The 22,754-nt window shown below is 34.8% G+C and overlaps 1 protein-coding gene across 6 annotated transcripts in view; it reads left to right on the top strand.

The window, feature by feature from the left end:
- CNKSR2 (connector enhancer of kinase suppressor of Ras 2) overlaps positions 1–22,754 on the top strand; it is a 289,400-nt gene that overhangs the window by 73,715 nt on the left and 192,931 nt on the right. For all 6 annotated transcript variants that reach the window (XR_006787678.1, XM_045855937.1, XM_045855936.1 and 3 more), the window contains exon 4: positions 10,541–10,628. Coding sequence is in view for 5 of the 6 variants with exons in the window: in XM_045855937.1 (XP_045711893.1) it covers positions 10,541–10,628 (88 nt within the window). In the remaining variant the exon portion in view is untranslated. The remainder of the gene's footprint in view (positions 1–10,540; positions 10,629–22,754) is intronic.

Genomic DNA, 22,754 nt, shown 5'->3' with positions numbered 1-22,754 from the left:
GACCATTACTGTGAATCCCTGCTGAAATACATCCTGCAGGGATATATTTCAGTAATATAAAGAGCAGGGAGTTGATTTTCATCTCTGCATCAAGCCCTGTATAACCTTGAACTTAACCTCTGTTTTGTTTTTATTGTTTTAGAATAAGGATATAAGATCTACAGAATCTGAAGTCCTCTTCTAAGCACTAATATTCTATAATTCATTGACTTTGTTCATGACAGCTATATAAAAGGCATATATACAATTTAATTCCCTTTATGTAAACTCAAAGGATAAACGCTAATAAAACTAACTAGTTAACAACTTGTAGAATCATTATTTAAGTTCCTTACTCTTCTCTAGATGAATTTAGTTAATTTTTTTCCTTTTTTTAAGATTGTATTTATTTATTTTAGACAGAGGGGGAGGGAGGGAGAAAGAGAGGGAAAGAAACATCAGTGTGTGGTTGCCTCTCATGTACCCCATAATGGGGACCTGGCCTGCAACCCAGGCACGTGCCCTGACTGGGAATCAAATCAGCAACCCTTTGGTTCACAAGCCAATGCTCAGTGCACTGAGCCACACCAGCCAGGGCATGTTTTATTTTAAGTTCTAAAACAGAATTAATCTATCTTTATGCTCTCTTCATATAAGGTTAAGAATATGTTTTGTCTACTTTTTATATTTGTTTGCTTTTGAAGAACTTAGAACTTAAGTACTTAAAGTTCCATAGCCATGCTCTTCACCAAAAGTTCTTAATATTTTGATTTGTCAGTATAGATTTGCTTTAATATGGGAGTGTTTAAAATGACCACTGCGATCAAGTATTGACTATAACCTTAGTTTATTCTTTTGCTATATAATATGGTATAATTCTGTCAGTTAAATATGGTTATTTTGATGCAACTGGCTTAATTTTTTTAAAGCGATAAATTTTTGGCATTAAAAGTTTATTACATTTTGGAGAGAACTTGTATGGACACCAGTATGATAGGGTTTTATTGCAATTTTTATTTTATGTCACTTAAAAGGGGAGAGAGGGAAAGAAAATAAGCAAAAATCTTTAACTGTGGATACTGAACTGGATACTTTATATATGTCAACTCATTGAAATCTCACAAAGCAGGTTTCATTACCCCCATTTTAGATATAAAATCTTAAGTAACTTGCCTAAAACCATTCATCTTGTATGAAAATTATAATTTGAATCTATTTTTGTCTGATATGAAAGTCCTTATTTTTCCTTTACCATGTTCCTCTTTCATGCTATATCTTCTATTGAATGCTGACTAATTCTTAGAGATTTTAAGGAAATGATCCTTAGGAATGAAGCATATATAAGTATTTATTTGCGTTTTGGTATTTCTCTTCAAATTCTACAGAGTACCATTTTTCTGTTTTTATCCTTCATAATTCAAATTGCTATGTAGAATTTTTATTTATTGAAAGTTTATTTCTTGCCCTGGCTGATGTAGCTCAGTGGATTGAGCACAGGCTTGCGAACCAAAGGGTTGCTGGTTCGATTCCCAGTCAGGGTACATGCCTGGGTTGCAGGCCACGTCCCCAGTGGGCGATGCTTGGGAGGCAACCACACATTGATGTTTCTCTCCCTCTCTTTCTCCTTCACTTCCCCTCTCTCTAAAAATAAATAAATAAAATTTAAAAAAAGAGAAAGTTTATTTCTTATTCTACTTTGAAGACATCAATGAAATATCTTTTAATATCATTGAAAGACTTGAATGTTTAAGGCTTAAAAGGTAGGATGCTAGGGGAAAATGTTTATAATTCATAAAACTCCAATTTCCATGGAGCTTCCATCAAATAAGATTTATTTTCAAACACCAGTTTCTTACATTTCTTAACAAAAATAAAAATCTAAGTCCAACAAATTTCCTTTTCTCCTCCAATTTAAAATATTGACTTGAGTGAAACAGCAGACTTGCCTAGAGGAAAAGCCTCAGAGATGAATCACAGTTGGTCAGTCTACTGTTTATTTCCAATGCATGGTTTACTTGTCTATTTTTAACCTGCATTCTGCTGTTTTTCACACCTTATCTTTCTTGCAGTGTTATATGTCTTTGCCAAATCAGTCTATACCTGGAAGTTTACAGATCACTTTATATATAATGTTGTACAGTAACATCATTAAGAATGTTCAAAAGTATTATTTATAGAAGTTTATTTTGCTATTTATAGTGAGAGTTTACCCTTTCCTCTTATTTTTAGCATAAACTCCTAATTCTGATTGTTCCTGAAATACCTTTCAAGACCATTCTATTTTGAAGGGATTAATGAGATGTCTTTTTATATTACTGAAAACCTTTAAAGTGTTTAAGCCATAAAACTCAGGGTAGGTTAAAAAATTCAACTAAAGAAATTTGAAGATGTAATTGTTTTCATTGAACAGTTTATGAATTGGGCAGCATCCCATTGAGCAAGCAGCAAGTTCAGAGGAACTGTACAAAATGAAAGACCCCTATAGGCAGAAGTTGGGGAGGAAATTACAAACAAAAGGATTATTTCAGAAAAGGTCACTTTTTCATAGGGGTCAGGGACTTCAGGGGTCTTATCTGACAGATTACCTCACTAGTGCTGATCAGAAAAACTTCAGGTGATTGGTTTAAAATGCCACTCCTGGGAGAGGCTGAAACCACCATTTGTTGGTTTGTTAATATGAGACTTAGCTCAAGTGACTCCATTTCTGGTCTGTTGTTTCTTCTTTAACAGGTGCTAGAGAAAAAAATTTTCCTTTGAGGAGAAAAATAAGATTTTTGTGAAGTCTTTTTTGCCTTGTCTAAGACAATAATTGAACTAATCTCTTCTTAGATACTTCAGCTCATTGTTGTTGGGTCTTATTTCCTCTCATATGCTCACTGCTCTTACTGGGCATCTATTGTTACAAACTGCCCTTCAGGTTCAGCAGTGATGAGAAACAGTAAGGCCTTTCCAATTTTCTTAATTTCTTAACATTTCATCTTTCCTTATTAGCTTCTAATTTGTTTAGTATTTCTTAACCATCAGTGACCTTTTCGTAAATGTAATGCTTTTCTTTGAAAGCATAAAAAGAATAATTTCTTATAGGACCATAAACCTTTACACTAGAAAGAGGTATCAAGCATTGTATTATCCATGTGATTTAAGAAAATTGCTTAACTTTTAAGAACTAAGTAGGATAGTTTCTGTAACAGCCTTTTATTGATGAGTCAAGGATTTTCTTTTTTAAGTATATTTTATTGACTATGCTATTATAGTTGTCCCATTCTTTTTTATCCCTTTTATCCTGCTCTACCCGGTACCCCCTACAGCATTCCCCCCCCCCATAGTTCCTGTCCATGGGTCATACATATAACATCTCTGGCTTCTCCATTTCTTATATTATTCTTACCATCCCCCAACCCCACAATCAACACACTGTTGTCCATGTCCATGAGTCTTTTTTCCTTGATTACACCCCTACCCTTCCCACTCTTGGCTGTCATCCTGCTCTCTATGAGTCTGTCTCTACTTCACTTATTAGTTCAGTTTGTTCATTAGATTTTACATATGTAAGTGAAATCATATGGTATTTGTCTGTCTCTGACTGCCTTGTTTCACTTAGCATAATGTTCTCCAGGTCCATGCATACTGTCACAAATGGCAAAATCCTCTTCTTTTTTACAGCCAAGTAGTACTCCACTATGTAAATGTCCCATAGTTGTTTTATCCACTCATCTACTAATGGAATTTAATTTTCTTTACTTAAAGTCACTGTATTCTTTTTGTAAGTAGCTTGAGCGCCAGCTTGAGTTTTTCTTACAGTTAAGAATAAATTCCTCACTTTATTTTGCTTTGTTTTTGAGCTGATTATGTTCAGTTCTTCTATAAAGATTTATTTCTTTATTTCACAGATGATCATGAAGTCATGACTGAGTGATCATCTTTGGTAATCCACAGAGACTGGAACACTGTCAGCTTTTTTAATGTACAAATATAGTCAAAATTGCCGCACTACACAATAATATCTGTTGGCTAAGACTGGTTTTTGCATGGTTGTGTATGATTTGTCTTTAAAATGAAAATTTTAGGGAAATTTACTACACGATAAAATCAGTGTTTTCCTTAGTACATATTTTAATTTTTTCCAGTCTCCTTGACATTTAATCTTGAGTAAGAAGCTTGTTCTACTTGAAATATGAATGGTCAGGAAAGTGGATAAACATGCTTTAGAATTCAGTTTGTTATAGGTAGTCAATCATCAGTGTATTTTTCTTTTGGTATATTTTGAAGAACAAATGAATCTTTTAAGTATTCATGGAAAAATTCATGCTGTATTTCATTTCATCATTCTTGAATGAATTTTTTAGATTTTATTAACAGACTTTTACCATTTCTTTTTTTTTAAGATTTTATTTGTTAATTTTTAGAAAGGGAAGGGAGGGAGATAGAGAGAGAGAGAGACATCAATGTGCGGTTGCTGGGGGTTCTGGCCTGCAACCCAGGAATGTACCCTGGCTGGGAATCGAACCTGGGGCACTTTGGTTCCCAGCCCGCGCTCAATCCACTGAGCTACGCCAGCCAGGGCTAGACTTTTACCATTTCAAACCTAGACACACAAACCCTCTATGAACACCAGAAACATTTTTGAGTTCTTAATTAAATTGAATTTTTTATGCTTCAATACAGCAAAAAGTTGTCTTCAGGTAATATTTCTAATTAATGATTTTTCTTAGAAGTGCTTATATTTTATATCATTTAAAAAAACAGTTTCATAGGGGCCTTATTTGCATTCTGTAAAATGTACTCGTTTTAAGTATATAGTTTAATGAGTTTTAGTAAATTTAGATAGAGGTATGCAACTATCTCTACAATTCAGGTTTAGAAATCTTCCATCAAGATAGATTTTTTAAATGTTATTCAATTACAGTTGTCCTCATTTTTTTCCATTACTCTCCCCATCCTATATCCCCACCTCCCACATTCAGTCATCCCTGCCCCCCACCATTGTCTTTGTCCATGTGTCCTTTATACGTGTTGCTTGACTTGACCCATCCCCTTTTCTCCCCCATTATCCTCCTTCCCCCTCCGGTTACTATCAGTTTGTTCTTTATTTCCATTAACAGGGATTTTTTAAACTGGTCCTATTTAAAATTAAATGGGTTAATTTTTTAAACTAACATCATAGATTAATTGCATATATTTTTATTATTAACTTTATTTGAATTCATGTCTTCTGTCTTAGTAATATATAAAAATAAGAATAATATATACATATTAAAATATACTGAGTGTTGAAATAGAAATAAACAGATTATTAGACTGTTTACAGTAGACTGTGATATATAGAGTCATTTAGAAAACAATGTTAAAATCACTGGAAAAAGAAAGGGTAATTTAATAAGTGGTACTGTAGCACTTAGTTAAGCTTTTGGAAAATAAATAATGATAGAACACTGCCTGGTCACTAAAATCATTTTAGCTGTATCATTTACTTAAGTGGAAAACATAAATTCATAAGAAAAAATAGTAGAAAATATAGATAAAAATGACTTCTAGATACAACTTATTAAGATTAAAATAAAAGAAATATAGTACTTGACATTGACTACATAAAATTGAAAAACATGACAAAGTATAAGACTGATGACAAACTAGGAAAAATACTTCCAACAAACAGATATGAGAAGCTGAGGGTTAATGTGTATTATGTGAATATTACATTTAAATTAAAACAGAAAGCACCAAAATGTAATCGATAGTTATATGGCAACTCAAAAAAGAACAAATATTGCTGATAAGTTGTATATACCAAGCAACAGAACTTCCAAGTACATGAAACAACAACTGACTAAACTAGAAGAGACAAATTTACAATCATAGTTAGCTACTTCATCTCCACTATCTCAAAAAATGATAAAACTACTAGACAGAAAATCAGTAAGAATTAGAACTGATGAACAACACCATCAAACATGTTATAATTGACATTTTTAGAGCATTTGATCCAACAACAGCAGAATACAAATTCTTTTCAAGTGCCTATAGAACATTCACCAAGATAGGCCTGCATCATAAAACAAACTTCAATATATTTAAAAGAATTTAAATCAGAAAGTCTCCTTTAACAGTAATGGAATAAAACTAGAAATCAAATAACATATTTCTTAATCCATGGATAAAAGAGGGAGCCTCAAAGAAAATAAAAATAAATACATTAAACAGAATGAAAATAAAACAAATAATTTTTGTGCCACACAACTAAAACAGTGCTTAAAGGGAAATTTATAGCACAAAATACTTATATCAGAAAAAATTCTCAAATTAATTATTTAACCTTCCATCTCAAGAAAATAGAAAATATTTGCTGATCAACTGGCATAAAGTTCCAATTAAGCAAGATGAATGTGTTCTGGAGATCTGTTGTAGAGTGTACCTATAGTAAACAGAACTGTCTTGTACACTTAAAACTTTGTTAAGAGGGTAAATCTCATGTTAAGTATTCTTATAATAAAATAAAATTTAAGAAAATAGAAAATAATAGCAAAATAAGCCCAAAGCAAGTAGAAGGAAGAAAATAATAATGCTAAAGGAGCAGAAATTTGTTCATTGCAGTATTATTTACAATTGCCAAGATAGGGAAGCAGCCCCAGTGTCCATCAGTAGATGAGTAGGTAAAACAACTATGGGACATTTACACAATGGAATACTACTTTGCCATAAAAAGAAGAAATTTTCCTTCTTATGGTTGTGTGAGGAGGTGAAGCATGTCTACCAATGGATCCATCTTGGCTGAAAGTCTACGTCTAATGAACTTACATGTTAAAATCTTTGACAAAATATTGGTAAATCATATTCAAATGATATAAATAGAATTTTTCACAAAGACTAAGTGGGATTTATTCCAGGTATGCAAGGCTGCTTCTACACTTGGAAATAAATCAGTATATTCCACCACACCAATGGGCTTGTGAACAAATATCATATGATCCTTTCACTATTGTAAAAAAAAAAATTGGTGGAATCCTATACCCAGTTAGAGAAATTCTCAGCAACATAGGAATAGAGTGGTAATACCTCAACTGATAAAAAGCATGTATAAAAAGCAACGGCTCACACTATACTTCACTGTGGAAGGTTGAGTATTTTCCTCCCAAGATTGGGGAAAAGGTTAGGCTGTGTACTCTCACCCTTACTGTGTAATAATGTGTAGGAAGTAATATTCGGTGTAGTAGGCAAGAAAAGGAAATAAAAAACATAGAGATTGGAAAGAAAAAAATAAATCTTTCCCTATTTGCAGGTAATGTGTGTCTGTGTGTAGGAAATTCTAAGATATTGACATAAACACATGTTCATGGGATTCCAGTTATTACTTCCATCCCCCTGTGCTGCCCTAATGGTTTTCTTTGCAAGTGCTTTAGGTACTAAGAAGCTAGTATCTTGGATGAATTGATACCTAGTAGTGCTTTATGATTACTCACATCATAAAGCTTTAAAGTTTTATGTTTGTTGCTTTAAAGGAAAAGTAAAGACAAGACTGTTGGACCTGTATTGCAGTTCTGTAGTGTCATTTCTTATTTAAAAAATGAGTAATTTGATTACCAGAATTCATTTATTTAAAGGCTAACACCATTCTAATAAAGGCATACATTTCTTTTTAATATTTGTTTCAAGCTCTTTAATTTTTATAAATTAATCTATTCAAATCTCTGCAATAGTTCTTTAAATCAAGCTGACTATTTTATGAACTCTAAACAAATAATTGTGAACTTTTAATATGTTGAGTGCTTTCATTTTAATAACTGGATCTCCATTTGATATTTCACTTGTATAACTCATTTGCAGTCTGAAAAACTTTTTAGTGTCAGTCCCTGATATATATATCGTGGAAAGTTAATTTTGTTGGCATTTTAATATATCTGGATCACAAAGAAAACATCATGAAAATAAATTAAAACTGAATTACCAAAAAAAGAGAAAATTCTACATATACATAAAACATCTTTTAGAACTAGTAAGGAAATTTTGCAAAATTGTAGGATACAAAGTCTATACACAAAAATTAATGATATTCCTATATTCTAGCAATGAAAAATTGGACACAAAAATTAAAAGCATAGTAAAATTTATAGTTACTCCAAAAATAACGAGATGCCTACATATAAATTTAGCAAAATTTCTACAGGATCTGTACATGAAAACTGTAAAACACTTATATATGAAATCAAACAAGACCTAAATAAATGGAGAGACATACTGTATTCATGTATTAGAAGACTCAGCTTAGTAAAGATGTCAGTTCTCCTCAAATTTCCCTATAGGTTTAAAGAAATTCACGTAAAAATCCCAGCAGGATTTTTTATAGCTATATACAATATGATTCTAAAATTTATACTAAAAAGCAAAAGAACTAGGATAGTTAGGAAAAGAAATTAATTTACCTGATTTTTAAGTATTATATAACTTCAGTAATCAAAACTGTGGTATTGGTAGCAGGATAGACACATAGAAAATTCAGAACTATACCTTTATAAGTATGGTTAGCTGATTTTTGACAAAGGAGCAAAAGCAATTCAGTGGAGAATGCATAGTCTTTCAACAAATGCTGGTGGAACACTTGGATAGGCTCAGGAAAAAAGTAAACCTTGACCCAAACCTTACATCTTATATAAAAGATTACTAAAATGATTCATAGATCCAAATGTAGAAAATAAAATTATACAATTTTAAAAGAAAAATTGACTTACATTAAGGTGAGGATTTCTTATGTATAACACCAGAAAAGAAATTATGGATAAATTCATTAAAAACCTTTGATTGCCTAAAGATCCTGTTTGAAAGGATGAAAAGCCAAGTCATTGGCTAAGAAGGAATACTATTGATCACTTATTTCATGAAGGACTTGCATAAATATATTTAGAACTCCCTAAACTCAATAGTAAAATTACCAAGAATCCAAATAGAAAATGGGCATAGGGCTTAAGCAGATATTTTACTATGAATAGCAGATATTCAAATAAAGATGTTCAGCATCATTACTGATTAGAAATTTGTTGGAAGAATATTGACAACTATTAGATATAGATAATATATAACATCTATATGGAAAATATATATAACTACTGGGGAGATTAAAATTAAATCTGTGGTGATATGTCACTTCATAGATATTAGAATGATCAAAATTTTAAAAAATATAAATGAAAAAATTTGTTTTAAAAGTATATAACCAATAAAGGACCTCTTTCTTCTATGGACATTTGTAACAGTGGGAGGTGCTTGAGTTGTAGAGTTTTCTAGAAGAGAGTTATATTCAGTTTGTGCCCTGATTGGTGTGGCTCACTTGGTTGGGTGCCATCCCACAAAAGTAAAAGGTTACCAGTTCAATTCCCAGTCAGGGCACATGCCTGGGTGGTAGGCCAGGTCCTCAGTTGGGGAAGTGTGGGAGGCAACCAAATGATGCTTCTCTCCCTCTCTTTCTCCCTCCCTTCCCCTCTCTCTAAAAATAAATAAAATCCTTTAAAAAATCAATTTGTAACCACAAAACAGTTCTATTATAAGTATTTCTAGTAAATTGCCTAAAGTAAGATTAATAGATTAAGATTCCAGTAATTTGACTAACATTTCACCTCCATAACTTCTTTTATATTTGTGATTTTGTTTGTTTTCTGTAAACTGGGCCTCTCAAATCCTGTAAGTTTTGGCCTCACAGAAACCTGATTGGCATTCACAGACACAAGAAAGTATAAGGAGTAAGGTAAAGCCACTGTGAATTCATTTGGTGTAAAACACTTGCTAGGAAACACTGCTGCTGTTTATAACAGTCTTGAAAATACAGCCTTATACCAGCATACACTTATTACTTATACATCAACTTGTTCTTAAAAAAGTGTGAAGTGACATATAATTGGTTTAGTACAAGATAAAATCTATGTGAGTTCATTGAGGCAGTAGCTTAGTGTTTAACGACATGTGTGGTGATCTCTGGAGTCAGGATTCCAGGGTATAAATACTAGCTTCAGCACATATTATTTGTCACTTAACCTTTTTTCTACCTCAGGTTTCTCATCTGTAAAATGGGAATAATAATAGTGCCTATCTTACAAGAGTTGTTGTGAAAATTATTTAGTACATGTAAAGCATTTAGAAAAGTAACTGACACATAGTAAGTCCTTAGTAAGTGTTAGTTATCATGACTAGCCCTTAATTGTGAATGTTTAAAGATACCGTACTCAAAATCTTCACTTCATTTGAAAGTAAATTAAAATGTTGTTTTTGCCTAATGTACTCCTTTTTTGGTTGATTTTTTTAGATGTAGTAAAGAGATTTTGTAAGAAGTACCAAATAACTTCTAAATATTAAGAACTAAAAAAAGAGAGAAATGTGATGGAAAAACAAACATTATATTTCTTGAATATAATTGTCTTCCAAGAATCTCCCTCAATTTTTTAACTATGTCCTAAATATTTTTATCACTATAAAAATTTATTTCATATTATTAAAAATCTTATTTTAGGCTGTTTTACTTTTTAGAACATATCAAAAAATGTTCCTATTAATCACAGTTTTTGTGTTTGCTTTATAGGTCACCATTTGCTGCTGTCACAGACTATTCAGTTACAAGGAATAATGTCATACAGCTCTGCTTGGAATTGACAACAATTGTGCAACAGGTATTAGCAGACAAACTTTCCTTCTGTTAATTTATTAGCTCTTTCATATTCAATCAGTGATAAGTATTCCTATTTACCAAGAGTTTTAAGATACCGGTTTGGGAGTTTCTCAGTAAAAGACAAGTGGTTCTAAAGAAACCAAATATGTAATAATTCATTGGGAAATTATTCATATAGACCAATAAACAAAGATTGCATTTACTGGAAGATGTAAAATAAACTACTTCTAGAAGCATCATTATAAGATCATAAGACCATTAGCTTCACACTTTCCGTGGGGTTAACTATAATGCCTTTCATAAAATTAAATTGCCTCATTTTTTTTTTTCAAAATTCAAGATAACTTTATTTTTTTTTAGTATTTTATTGTCATTCTATTACAATTGTCCCAATTTTCTCCCCATTGTTCTCCACTGCTCCAGCCACCCCCTGCTCCCACAGTCAATCCCCACCCTATTGTCCATGTCCATGGGTTGGTTATTCATACATATTCCTTGACTAATCCCTTCCCCTTCTTTCTGCCATTATTCCTCTCCCCACTCCCTCGTGGTCACTGTCAGTCTGTTCCATGTTTCCATGACTCTGGTTCTATTTTGCTCATTTGTTTGTTTTGTTCATTGTGTTCCTCTTATAGTGATATCATATGTTATTTATCTTTCACTGCCTAGCTTATTTCACTTAGCATAATATTTGGCAGATCTATCCATGCTGTTGCAAAAGGTAGGAGTCCCTTCTTTCTTTTTGCTGCATATTCCATTGTGTAAATATACACAATGTGAACAGTTTTTTGATCCACTCATTTACTGTTGGGCACTCAGGCTGTTTCCGGCACTTGACTAAATAATAGTAAGTAATGCTGCTATGAATATAGGGGTACCTAGGTTCTATTGAATTGGTGTTTCAGGATTCTTAGGGTATAATCCCAGCAGTGGAATCACTGGATCAAAAGACAGTTCCATTTTTATTTTGTTGAGGAAATTCTATACTGGTTTCCACAGTGGCTGCAATAGTCTGCATTCCCACATACAGTGCACTCAGGTTCCCTTTGTCCACATCCACATCAGCACTTGTTTGTTGATTTGTTTATCATGGCCATTCTGACTGATGTGAGGTAATATCTCATTGTGGTTTTAATTTGCATCTCTTTGATGGCTCGTGATGTTGAGTATATTTCACATGTCTGTGGACCCTCTGTATGCCCTCCTTGGAGAAGTGTCTATTCAGGTCCTTTCCCCATTTTTTAATTGGATTGTTTGTCTTCTGGTGCAGAGTTGTATGAATTCATTATATATTTGGGAGATCAAACCTTTGTTCAAGATATCGTAGGCTAGTATGTTTTCCCATATAGTTGGATCCCTTTTCATTGTGATGATGTTTTCTTTGCCCATGTGGAAGCTTTTTAATTTGATGTAGTCCTATTTATTTATTTTTTCCTCTTATCCCTTGGCCTAGGAGATATGTCAGTGAAAATATTGCTGTGTAGGATATCTGAAATTTTACTGCCTGTATTTTCCTCTGTGACTTTTATGGTGTCACGGCTTCTATTTATGTCTTTTCTCCATCTTGAGTTTATTCTGGTGTGTGGTGTAAGTTGGTGGTCTAGTTTCTTTTTTATTATTATTACACCTGTCCAGATCTCCCAACACCATTTTTTTGAACAGGCTATTTTTACTCCATTTTATGCTCCTGCCCCCTCTGTCAAATATTAATGGACCATAGAGACTTGAGTTTATGTCTGGGCTCTCTATTCTGTTCCATTGATCTATGTGTCTCTTCTTACACTGGTACCAGACTGCTTTGATTATAGTAGCCTTGTAATATAGTTTGATATCAGGTATTATGATCCCTCCAACTTTGTCCTTTCTCAAGATCAATGAGGCTATTCAGGGTCATTTTTGGTTCCATGTGAGTTTTTGAAATATTTGTTGTAGATCTGTGAAATATTCCAATGGTATTTTAATAAGAATTGCACTGAATCTATAGATTGCTTTAGGTAATATGACCATTATGATTATGTAAATTCTTCAAACCCATAAAACAGTATATAGTCCCATTTATTTGTATCTTGGTTAATTTCTTTAATCAGTGTTCTGTAGTTTTCCATGTACAGGTCTTTTACCTCCTTGGTTAAGTTTGTTGTTAGGTACTTTATTTTTCTTGTTGTTAGAGTAAATGGGATTTTTCCTAGTTTCTGTTTCTGATATTTCATTGTTGGTATACAAAAATGCCTTCAATTTCTGCATATTGACTTTGTATCCAGCTGTTTTGCCAGATTCACTTATTACATCAAATAGTTTTTTGGTGGAGCTTATAGGGTTTTCTGTGTACACTATGATGTCATCTGCAAATAATGAGAATTTTACTTCCTTCTTTTCTATTTGAATGCCTTTTATGTCTTCTTCTTGTCTGATTGCTGTACTTAGAACTTCTAGTACTATGTTGAATAAAAGTGGTAAAAGCAGACAGACACCCTTGTCTTGTTTCAGATCTTAAGGGAAAAGCTTTTAGTTTTTGCCCATTGAGTATTATGTTGAGTATGAGGTTATTATTGATAGGTACTTACTATTGCCATGTTTCTCCTTTGTTCCTGGGTTCCTCTCTCTCTCTCTCACTCTTTTACTTCATCATCTTAAAGCAGTCCCTTTAGAATCTCTTTCACTGCTGATTTGGTGGAAGTGTATACTTTAAACCTTCTTTTTTTTCTGGAAAGTTCCTTACTTTGCCTTCAATTTTAAATGAGAGCTTTGCTGGGTAGACTAGTCTTGGTTGCAGGCCTTTGCTCTTCATTACTTGGAATACTTCTTGCCATTCCATTCTAGCTTGTAGTGTTTCTGTTGAGTAATCAACTGATAGCTTATAGGAGCCCCTTTGTATGCTACCAGCTCTTTCTCCCTTGCTGCCTTTAAGATTCTGTCTTTGTCTTTGAATTTTGCCATTTTAATTATAATATGTCCTGGAGTGGGCCTCTTTGGGTTCTTCTTGATTGGAACCCTCTGTGATTCCTGGACCTGCATGACTTTTTATCTCATCAAGTTAGGGAAGTTTTCTGTCTTTTTCAAACAGGCTTTCTATCCCATGCTCCTTTTCTTCTGGTATCCCTGTGATACAAGTATTATTATGTTTCATGTCGTCCTGCAGCTCCCTAAACCCTCTTCATTCTTTTGAGTCATTTTTCACTTTTTTGTTCTGTCTAGAAACTTTTTTCTGCCTTCCAATTCGCTGATTTGATCCTCTGCTTCATCTAGCCTGCTTTTAACTCCTTCTAATGTGTCTTCATTTTAGATATTGTATTCTTCATCTCCTCCTGGCTCTTATTGATAGTTTCTATGTCCTTTTTCATGTTGTGTAGTTCACAGTAAGTTCCTTGTGGCTTCCAAGGAGTTCCTTGTAGTTCTCACTGAACTCCTTGAGCATCCTTATAACCATTATTTTGAATTCAATGTGTGATAGTTTGCTTGCCTCAATTTCATTTAGCACTCTTTTTGGGGATACCTCCTTTCCTTTTGATTATGGGTTGTTTCTTTTTCTCCCCTTTTTACATGACTCTTCTTGTTTGTTTCTGCATATTAGATTGATCTGCTTTGACTCTCTGTCTTCTTGGTGTGACCTTCTGTGGTAGGAGACCTGTGGGACAGGGTGTTACAGTCTCCTTGATCTGAGATTGATGCTCATGGGATGCCCTTTATGCTGTTTATGTGGACTCTCTGGTTGTAATTGGGTTTTGGCTGCTGTTGGGTCATTCTTTGGTGGGTCCTTCCCTCTGGCTGGCTGATTGAGAATCACTCCACCCACCACATCTTGTATGCTGTTGTACAGGTGCTGCCAGAACAAACCCAACAACCCAGGAAAATAAACCCACACCTGCAAAAATAACCCCCACCTGCCACCACATTATAAACAGCAAATGAGCAAATATTAATAAAGGTATAAAGAGATTAAGACTATTATAAGAAAGGAAAATAGAACATGAGATGACTAGCTGAAAGAAAAATTATTTTGACAGGGTAGAGCGAGGAGAAATAATAAGAGTAGAGAATAGAAACAAGGCAAAGAAAGAAAGAAAACAAAATTAGGTCATAAATAAAAAAGGGAGGGAAGAAGGCAGAATAGAGTAAGTAAAGGGAAGTGTATAGTATTAGGTTTAAACAAAAATTTAAAAATATGTAGTAAGAAAAATATGAACCAAATTGGAGGAAAAGATCCACCACACAATATCAACAACAAATGATCAAAAATTGATAAAGGTGGGATGGGAATAAGAGGGAAACAAGAAAGAAAGAAAAGCTTAAGAAATGTCTAGAGGAAAGAAAAGTGATTTTGAGAGGATAGAGGGAGAAAGAATACTAAGAGTGAGGAATGAAAACCAGGCTAAGATGTAGGAAATTTAAAACAAAAAAACAGGGCATGAGTAAAGCAAAATGGAGTAGGAAAGGGGAACAGTAAAATTTAAAATACAAAAACAGTGGAGATCTATAAATAAAATTGAAGAAATGCAACAACAACCATATCCAAAACCAATGAGCAAAGATAATAAAGGTGCACAGAGAACAGGGTATTTTAAGAACAGGACAAAGATTGTGAGATGACTAATGACAAGAAAAATGATTTTGAGAGGCTGGCGGGGGATTAGTAAGAATGTGGAATAGAAACCAGTTGTAGCAAGAGAAAAATGAAATTTAACACAAAAATATGAAGAGGAAGGAAGAAGGTAGAATGGAGTAAGATAAGGGAAGAGCAAAATGTGAGATTTGAAATAAACTGAAATATAAAAACTAGTGACAGAATAGGCACAAGCTTGAAGGAAAAGAAATGAATGTAAAAAAGCTATGCGAGAGAGCAAATAGTCCAAATCACAGAGAAGACCATGATAGAATTCATCTCGGTAGAGTCTAGTGCTTACCATTCTCTTCTCTTTCTGGATCCACCCCTGGTAATGTCAGATGGTGTCCTAGCCTAGCCCTAGGCAGCCTGTTCGAGACTATAAACAATCCACAGTCTGTGGCTGTATCCTTCAGATTTGGATGGATCCCCTCCTCTGCCCCGCCAGCTTTCCATCAGCCCAGAGCCCAGGAGTGGTTCATTTAATGACCTGAGAGGATTGCCAGTGCCTTCTTCACCTGCCTCCAGAGCAGGCCTCTGGTGTGATCAGGAGAGTGGAAACCCTGTGTCACCCCCAGAGGGGCAGTAATCAGTCTTCAGGGAAGATGGTGGGAGTGTTTTCATGACCCCTCACCACACATCTTGGTCTGTCCCAGATTCTTTCCAATAAAGTATGGTTTCTGGTGAATTAGCTGTCCATTTGCTGTGAGGGGCCAATCTGTGTAAAAGGGGCAGCTCTTTCCTGCTTGGTGCTGACAGCAACTCTATCTAGATGCTGAGGCTGAGCAGGGCCCTGAACCCCCCTTGTTGCACCTGTCTCTAACCTCTTTGCTCTGCTGGGTTTAGTGGATCAGGGCCCAAGGAACAGTGTAGCTCATAGTGTCTGATAAAGGGCCCTTTCAGAGCTTTTTCTCTTTTCCCCTGTGGAAATATACCCGGCAGGTTACTGAGCCTGGCCTTACTGACCTGCAGAGCCTGTAATCCTGCAGCCTGCAGGTGGGGGTTGGGCTCACCTGTGTTTGAGGGCATCTGACTAGCTGCAGCAAATCTCAAGCATTTAGCTCCTAGCCATCCAGCCCCTAGCCTGCTGCTCTCTTGCAGAAGCCTCAGGCCTGATTTGTCCACTCTGAAGAGTCCTCTGCTTGCCAGTCATGCTGGGTTGAGTCCCACAGTGTCTTCAGCATGACTTTATTCCTCTGAGTTCTTTGTTAGCAGAGCCGCTGTGCACATGCACACATGCACATGTGCACACGAGCACTGAGTCCCTGCCAAGTCTCGAGTCTGGCCTCAGCTCCTCTTTTTAAAGTTTCTGTGTGGCCCCCATGCTATAGCATCAAGCCCTGTGGGGCCTGTTCTCCATGCACTCCTCCTCCCCAAAATCAGAGTCTCTCTCAGTGAGGGTTGGCCACCAGCTGTCAGAGTCTCCTACAGTTTTAGATATAGTTTTCTCTCTGGATCTTTCAATGGATGGCCTTGGGAAGGGTCCTGCAGTGATACCATAACATGGGGCAGTGGAGGGCTGCTGTCCGGTCTCCCTCCAGAGATTTTCAGCCTTGGGTGGACCTGCTCCTGCAGTGCTGTTCCTGGAGTCAGCACCTCCCCAGCCATCTCTCCACCCCTGGAGCTCAAAGTTCCTGAGCCAATTCTCAGCCACCCTGAATCTGCACAGCCAAAAGTGCCAGGATGGACAGCAGTGGCAGCAGTTGCTCCACTTGGAGACCCCAGGCTGCCCACTACCAGGTGCCCTGCAGGTGGGCAGGCTCTTGCTCATTCACACACACTCTCCACACTCTCATCCACATAACCATTCATGCACATGCACTCTCACTCACTCTCCGCTGGATTTTCGAGTTTGTTCTGTGGTTTAGCTGCAAGACTAGTCCAGGTCTGGGAGCAAGTGGACGGGGCTTCTATCTACTCTGTAGCCATCTTGGATCTCCCTCTGAATTACCCCATTTGGATAACAATCTGAGACTTTTCCTCTGAGACACTATTATTTCCTTATTAGTACAGTTATTAATTTCACTTATATAGGTAAACATACAAACAAATGTACACAACAACCTTAAACACTTACATGAACCTCTTATATTACCTGATTTTTTTTTACTTTGAATATTTTTTAAGTCAGGGATCCCCAAATCAAATGCCTTCAGGAGTGGAACAACTAATATAAAAATGTACCAAGCCTGGCATAAATATGGAGAAATTGTAGAGAGGTTAATTGGCTAGTACTATCCTACAAACATTTATTTAAATCTAATAACAAAAAACACATCTGAGAGATTTGAGACCTGCAGCCACCACTCTGTGTCAGACTGATGTCAGTCTCTTGCTGCTGCTGTCAGGGTGCCATTATTTGTTAACTTATCCAATGATACAGAAACAGCAAAAGCAGAGAATGAAATGTGATAATACAAAGATTATTGGGAAATTAGTGATTTAATTTATCCTTCTACTCACTATCTTTTATCACCAGTGATAATTAAGAGCTTCTTGTATTGCCTGTATTTTCTCAAACAAGTAAGACAGTTTATTAATATAGATTCAAATGCTTCAGTATATTTTATGTTCTTTATTTTCTCAACTTTTCTTATCTGAGGAGCACATACTTATTGTCAGTTCCATGAGAATGCAATCCATCTCATGTTAAACTTAAAAAATAACTTCATTTCCAAGAATAATTATGACAGAAAGCAGGTGTTTTTTCTTGTGTCTCTTCCAAACATCTGGATCTGGATGGCCAGTTTAAGGTTACTTTTGAATAATTGGCCAACTCTTGGTTACTTTATAAACCAAGACTGCAATTTTAAATGGCAACTATGATAACATTTCTTGAAGATCTTGAAGGAGAGTACTCAGTTGTATTCATTTTCACTTAATTCATACATACCTAATATTTTCCCATATCAAGATGGGTTAAACAAAGTTATTTTGGGAAAAAGTTACTTTTCTTTACCTTTTATGTATTGAGTGAGATCAGAAACAGAGTTAACCAATATCACCCCAATAAATTCAATAAAAACATTTTTAAAAAGAGAGAAATGGACTTTACCATGTTTAGAACTCAAGAGTTCCTGAACAAACCTTTGTCACTCTCACCTTCAGATGTTGTATTGAGAAGTACAGATGTGTATTCAGACGTAGTATTGAGAAGAATAGCCAAATTGATTTTCAGTGAATTAAGATTTCCTCTGGCGAAATGTATAGTGGTAGAAGTGCCATTTGTATCAGATATGACTAAAACACCCATTCCACTATTTTAAAAACCTAACATATAAGTAACAAGTGATTCAGTTTCTGTTTCCAGAATGTATGAACACCTATTGACAAGTACTTCATAGAAAACACATGCCATTCTGATGTTGCTCCATAGTTTTGTGTGTGCTCTCAACAGTACCTTTTAACAGCTACATTATTTGACTCAACATTCTCTTTAGGAATTTTACTTCAAGACATAATGAGTTTAAGTTTCTCAGTTCCATCCATGCTGTTGCAAAGGGTAGGAGCTCCTTCTTTCCTTCTGCTGCATAGAATTTCATTGTGTAGCAAATACCATATGATCTCACCTTTAACAGGAACCTAAACAACAAAACAAACAAGCAAGCAAAATATAACCAAAGACACTGAAATAGAGAACAGGCTGACAATGACCAGAGGGGAGAGGGGAGGGAATTTCAGGGGAAAAGGGGAAGGGTTTACAGGAACAAGTATAAAGGACATGTGGACGAAAACTAGGGGTGGGGATGGAAGTGGGAGGGAGGTGGGGAGCACTGGGGGGTTGGGCTGTGATGGGAGTGAAAGATAGAAAACTGTACTTGAACAACAATTAAAATAAAATAAGTTAAAAAAAAACATGAGTTTAAGTTTCTCTATTTACAGATCAGGAAACATTAGATAAAATAGAAAGAGTTGCTTTTTACAGGTTGAACTTTTAAGTACATTCTGTCTTGACCAAGCATGAAATTACTCCAAATAATTGAAATACTTCCAATATCCTCCACCCAGTGTATACTCTATTTTTAAGAGGATATTTTACCCTTCTTAGGGCATTTTGCTCTAACACTACCTATTTCTGTTTTTTTTTAATTTAGTAGCTCATAATATTTATTGCAGTTTCTTCTACTTCATTCTCATTTTCCTGTAACATGTCCTGTTTCACATGTTACCTTTAAGATGCTTCGAACAAAAACCTCCATGCATGAGTGTGCTTGGTTCTTGCCTTGCTTTGCTTAACCCATCCCAAATTCTGCCTGACTTGATATCTTAATTCATCTACTTTAGGTCTTTTTTGTCATACCTTAAAGGATATATTAGATGAAGTTTCTCTTAGTAAAGAATATCTTTGTCCAGATTGCTGTGGCTCAGTGGGATGGGTATTGTACTGCAAACTGAAAGGTTGCCGGTTTGATTCTGGGTCAGGGCATATGCCTGGGTTGTGAGCCAGGTCCCTGATTGGGGACATGCAAGAGGCAACTAATCCATGTTTCTCTCTCCCTCTTTCTCCTTCCCTTCACCTCTCTCTAAAAATAAATAAGTAAAATCTTTAAAAATAATAAATAATATGTTTATTTATGGCATCCTGATTTAATCTACTTATAAGTATAGAATCTTATCACTTTCAGACTAGTCACTTCAAAGCCCCACTCCAATTTTGTCACTTTCAGCAGTCTTCCACTAATTTCCTATTTGATTGCAAACTTCTCCCTTTGAAAATCAAAGGGCTCAAAAATATAGTCCTAGCATAATTTCAGCTTCATTTTTCAGTGCTCTCAGGTATCTCAGTTGTACTCTAGTTCATGTCAATGGCTTATTGTTCATAAAATAAATTTTTAATTTTCATCTTTTTATGTTGTGAGGTCTCCTTGGAACATGCCCCATATATCTTTTTACCCTTACCTGTTTAAATTATGCCCCATGTTTAAGGCCTCTAGGAAATGCTACCTCATTCATGAAACTTTTACACAAACAACTGTTTGTACCTTCCCCCTACTTTGACCATTTGTATTTAATATAATCAGTTATTTGTTCTTTCTTCTTTCCTTTTTTCTCCATACTTTTCCATTATTTTTATGATTGTATTTTGCTCCTGTTGTTGACTTATTAGCTATAATTCTTTGTTGTGTGGGCTGAGGTAGAAATCCCTCAAACTTACTTTACATAGCATTTTACATCTCACCTATGACAGTTGCATTTTGCAGTGAATAATATTGATCTGACTTCCCTTAGATTGTAAACTCCTTGAAGATAGGACAGTGTCTTATTAATTTTCATATGTAGTTTGTTCTCATTACATACTTGTTAAAATATGTTGACCTGAGCCCTGAGCCCTGTGGTTGGCACCTGTTGTTTGTACTCTTCCAAGAAAAATTTGGAATTAAATACTTGAATTGTTATTTATTTTTCTTTCATCTCCTATGTAAAAGGTACAATTCTGTCTTTGCTGTTCATTTAAGAACAACAGAGATATCCAGAGATACCCATTACTTTTACATCTCAAGTTTGTTCATTAGTTAAAATGGGAGTTTTGATCTTCATAACCATTTTCCAGTGCTAGAATGAAGTGAACAAAACTTCTAAAACACTATACAAATATATATTGCTAACAAAACTTCTTTTAGAGGAAAATTTAAAATTTAATACAGGTGTGATATATTAATGTTTGTAAATCATCTTTTAAATAATCTATTGTTTTTCTACTCATATAGTGTCCTATCTTTGGTACAGAGTTTTTCTGGGCTCTATGGTCTATTGCTATCTATCAATAAGAAAGAGGATATGCATGTGTGGGGGAAGAGGGTACATGGGCAATTTCCATACCTTCTCAATTTTTCTGTGAACCTGAAAGTTCTCTAAAAAATAAAGACTATTAATTGTTAAGATTTTATTTATTTATTCTTAGAGAGAGGGGAAGGAAGGGAGAAAGAGAGGGATAGAAACATTGATGTGAGAGAGAAACATCGATCAGTTGCCTCTTGTATGCACCTCAACTAGAGGGATGAATCCACAACCCCGACATTTGCCCTAACCACGAATCAAACTGGTGACCATTCACTTTGTGGGATGATACTCCAACCAACTGAGCCACACTGGTCAGGGCTAAAAATAAAGTCTATTAATTTTTTAACACAAAAATATATAGAAATGAGGATTATAGATAAAATAATGAAATAAAATAGTTGTGTTTCTTTCTTGATGATGAACTGTGGGGTGACTTTCTTTTGTTTAGACTCTACTTTTCTGTATTTTCCAAATTTTTAAATGAATTTGAGTTATCAGAAAAAGAAAAACAAAAAAAATAATTCAATGTATATTGAAAAAACATTACTTTGATGAAAGAGCAGAGCATAGACAAATACTTATTATAGTTTAAAGTAAATTACATAGTTTACAAACAGTGCCCATCTAATGGTCTCGTTCAGCCATTATATACACACTAATCACTGCATTCACTTGGAATTGTATGCAATATCTGAAGATGGGAATTAAGCTTAGCTACCAGTGAAAGAGGCCAGTTTGAGTTAACAAAGTGTAAATTAAAAAAATATCTAGGGCATGCTTTTATTACCAGGCTTTCAAGAAGTCTCATCTGAGCAGTTACGGTGATGGTTATGCTTTGAAATATGCTGTACTTCAAATTATTCTTCACTCAACTTTAATTATTTTTATTCCCTTTGCAGCACAATGAGATGATCAATATCTAAAAATAAACTGTCACAAATAGCATTTTTTCCAATCTTAACTCAAAGAGGTGGTACTACAAAGTAAGTTGAAAGTGCTTCTCGATATTGGCTACTTATATTTAAAGTAATGCTAATGATTGAGGGGAAAGATAATGTAAATTCCTTTTAACAAGCTCCATTTGGAGGAATTTATTTAATCTATTTTACTTATTTCCAATTCTGATGGGTTTAGATAGTTATATTTGAAGCCTTTTAAAGAGATGCCCCCACCCAACACTTTCCTCCATACATAAGATTGGGTATAATAATACATTTGAGAAAAAAACAAATTGATTTTAAAATCTTAAGTGGAAAGAATTCTCACAAAGAACTGAAGCTTCATTTAGAGCACTGTCAGCAACTGAATCAGAAAAATGAGACGGGTACCCACGCATTTCTTGTCAGCATTGAAATAATTGCCACTATGCCTGCCCTAATGTTTATCAGTTTAACCTAAAATTATTCCTACTGTACCACTTTTATATTTTCCACTTCAAACACAAAAGTGATTACTTAGATGGCCGCCAGTTAAGAAATGGGCACAAAAGTATTAATTTGCAAGATAAAAGTTTTAGTGGAACTTAGAACGCTTGGGGCAAGGGAGATTGTGAGAACATAGTATTGAGAGACTTGAGGCTTAGCCTTCTTGCTTCATGATTATTTCACCTTGAGCAAACCATGTAATTGCTTCTTCCATCTATAAGCAAATAATTCTATATATTATTGGAGAACAAAATTCGATGTATTACAGTGATTTGCAAGTGTGAAGTGAAAAATGAGAAAATATTTATAAAATTGGTGAGAA

This window comes from Phyllostomus hastatus, unplaced genomic scaffold (genome assembly GCF_019186645.2).
Source record: "Phyllostomus hastatus isolate PE091 unplaced genomic scaffold, TTU_PhHast_1.1 phas_scaffold_12, whole genome shotgun sequence".
Lineage (NCBI taxonomy): Eukaryota > Metazoa > Chordata > Mammalia > Chiroptera > Phyllostomidae > Phyllostomus > Phyllostomus hastatus.
The sequence above is the reverse complement of the archived record's forward strand: the minus strand, read 5'-3'. Positions and strand labels throughout refer to the sequence as shown.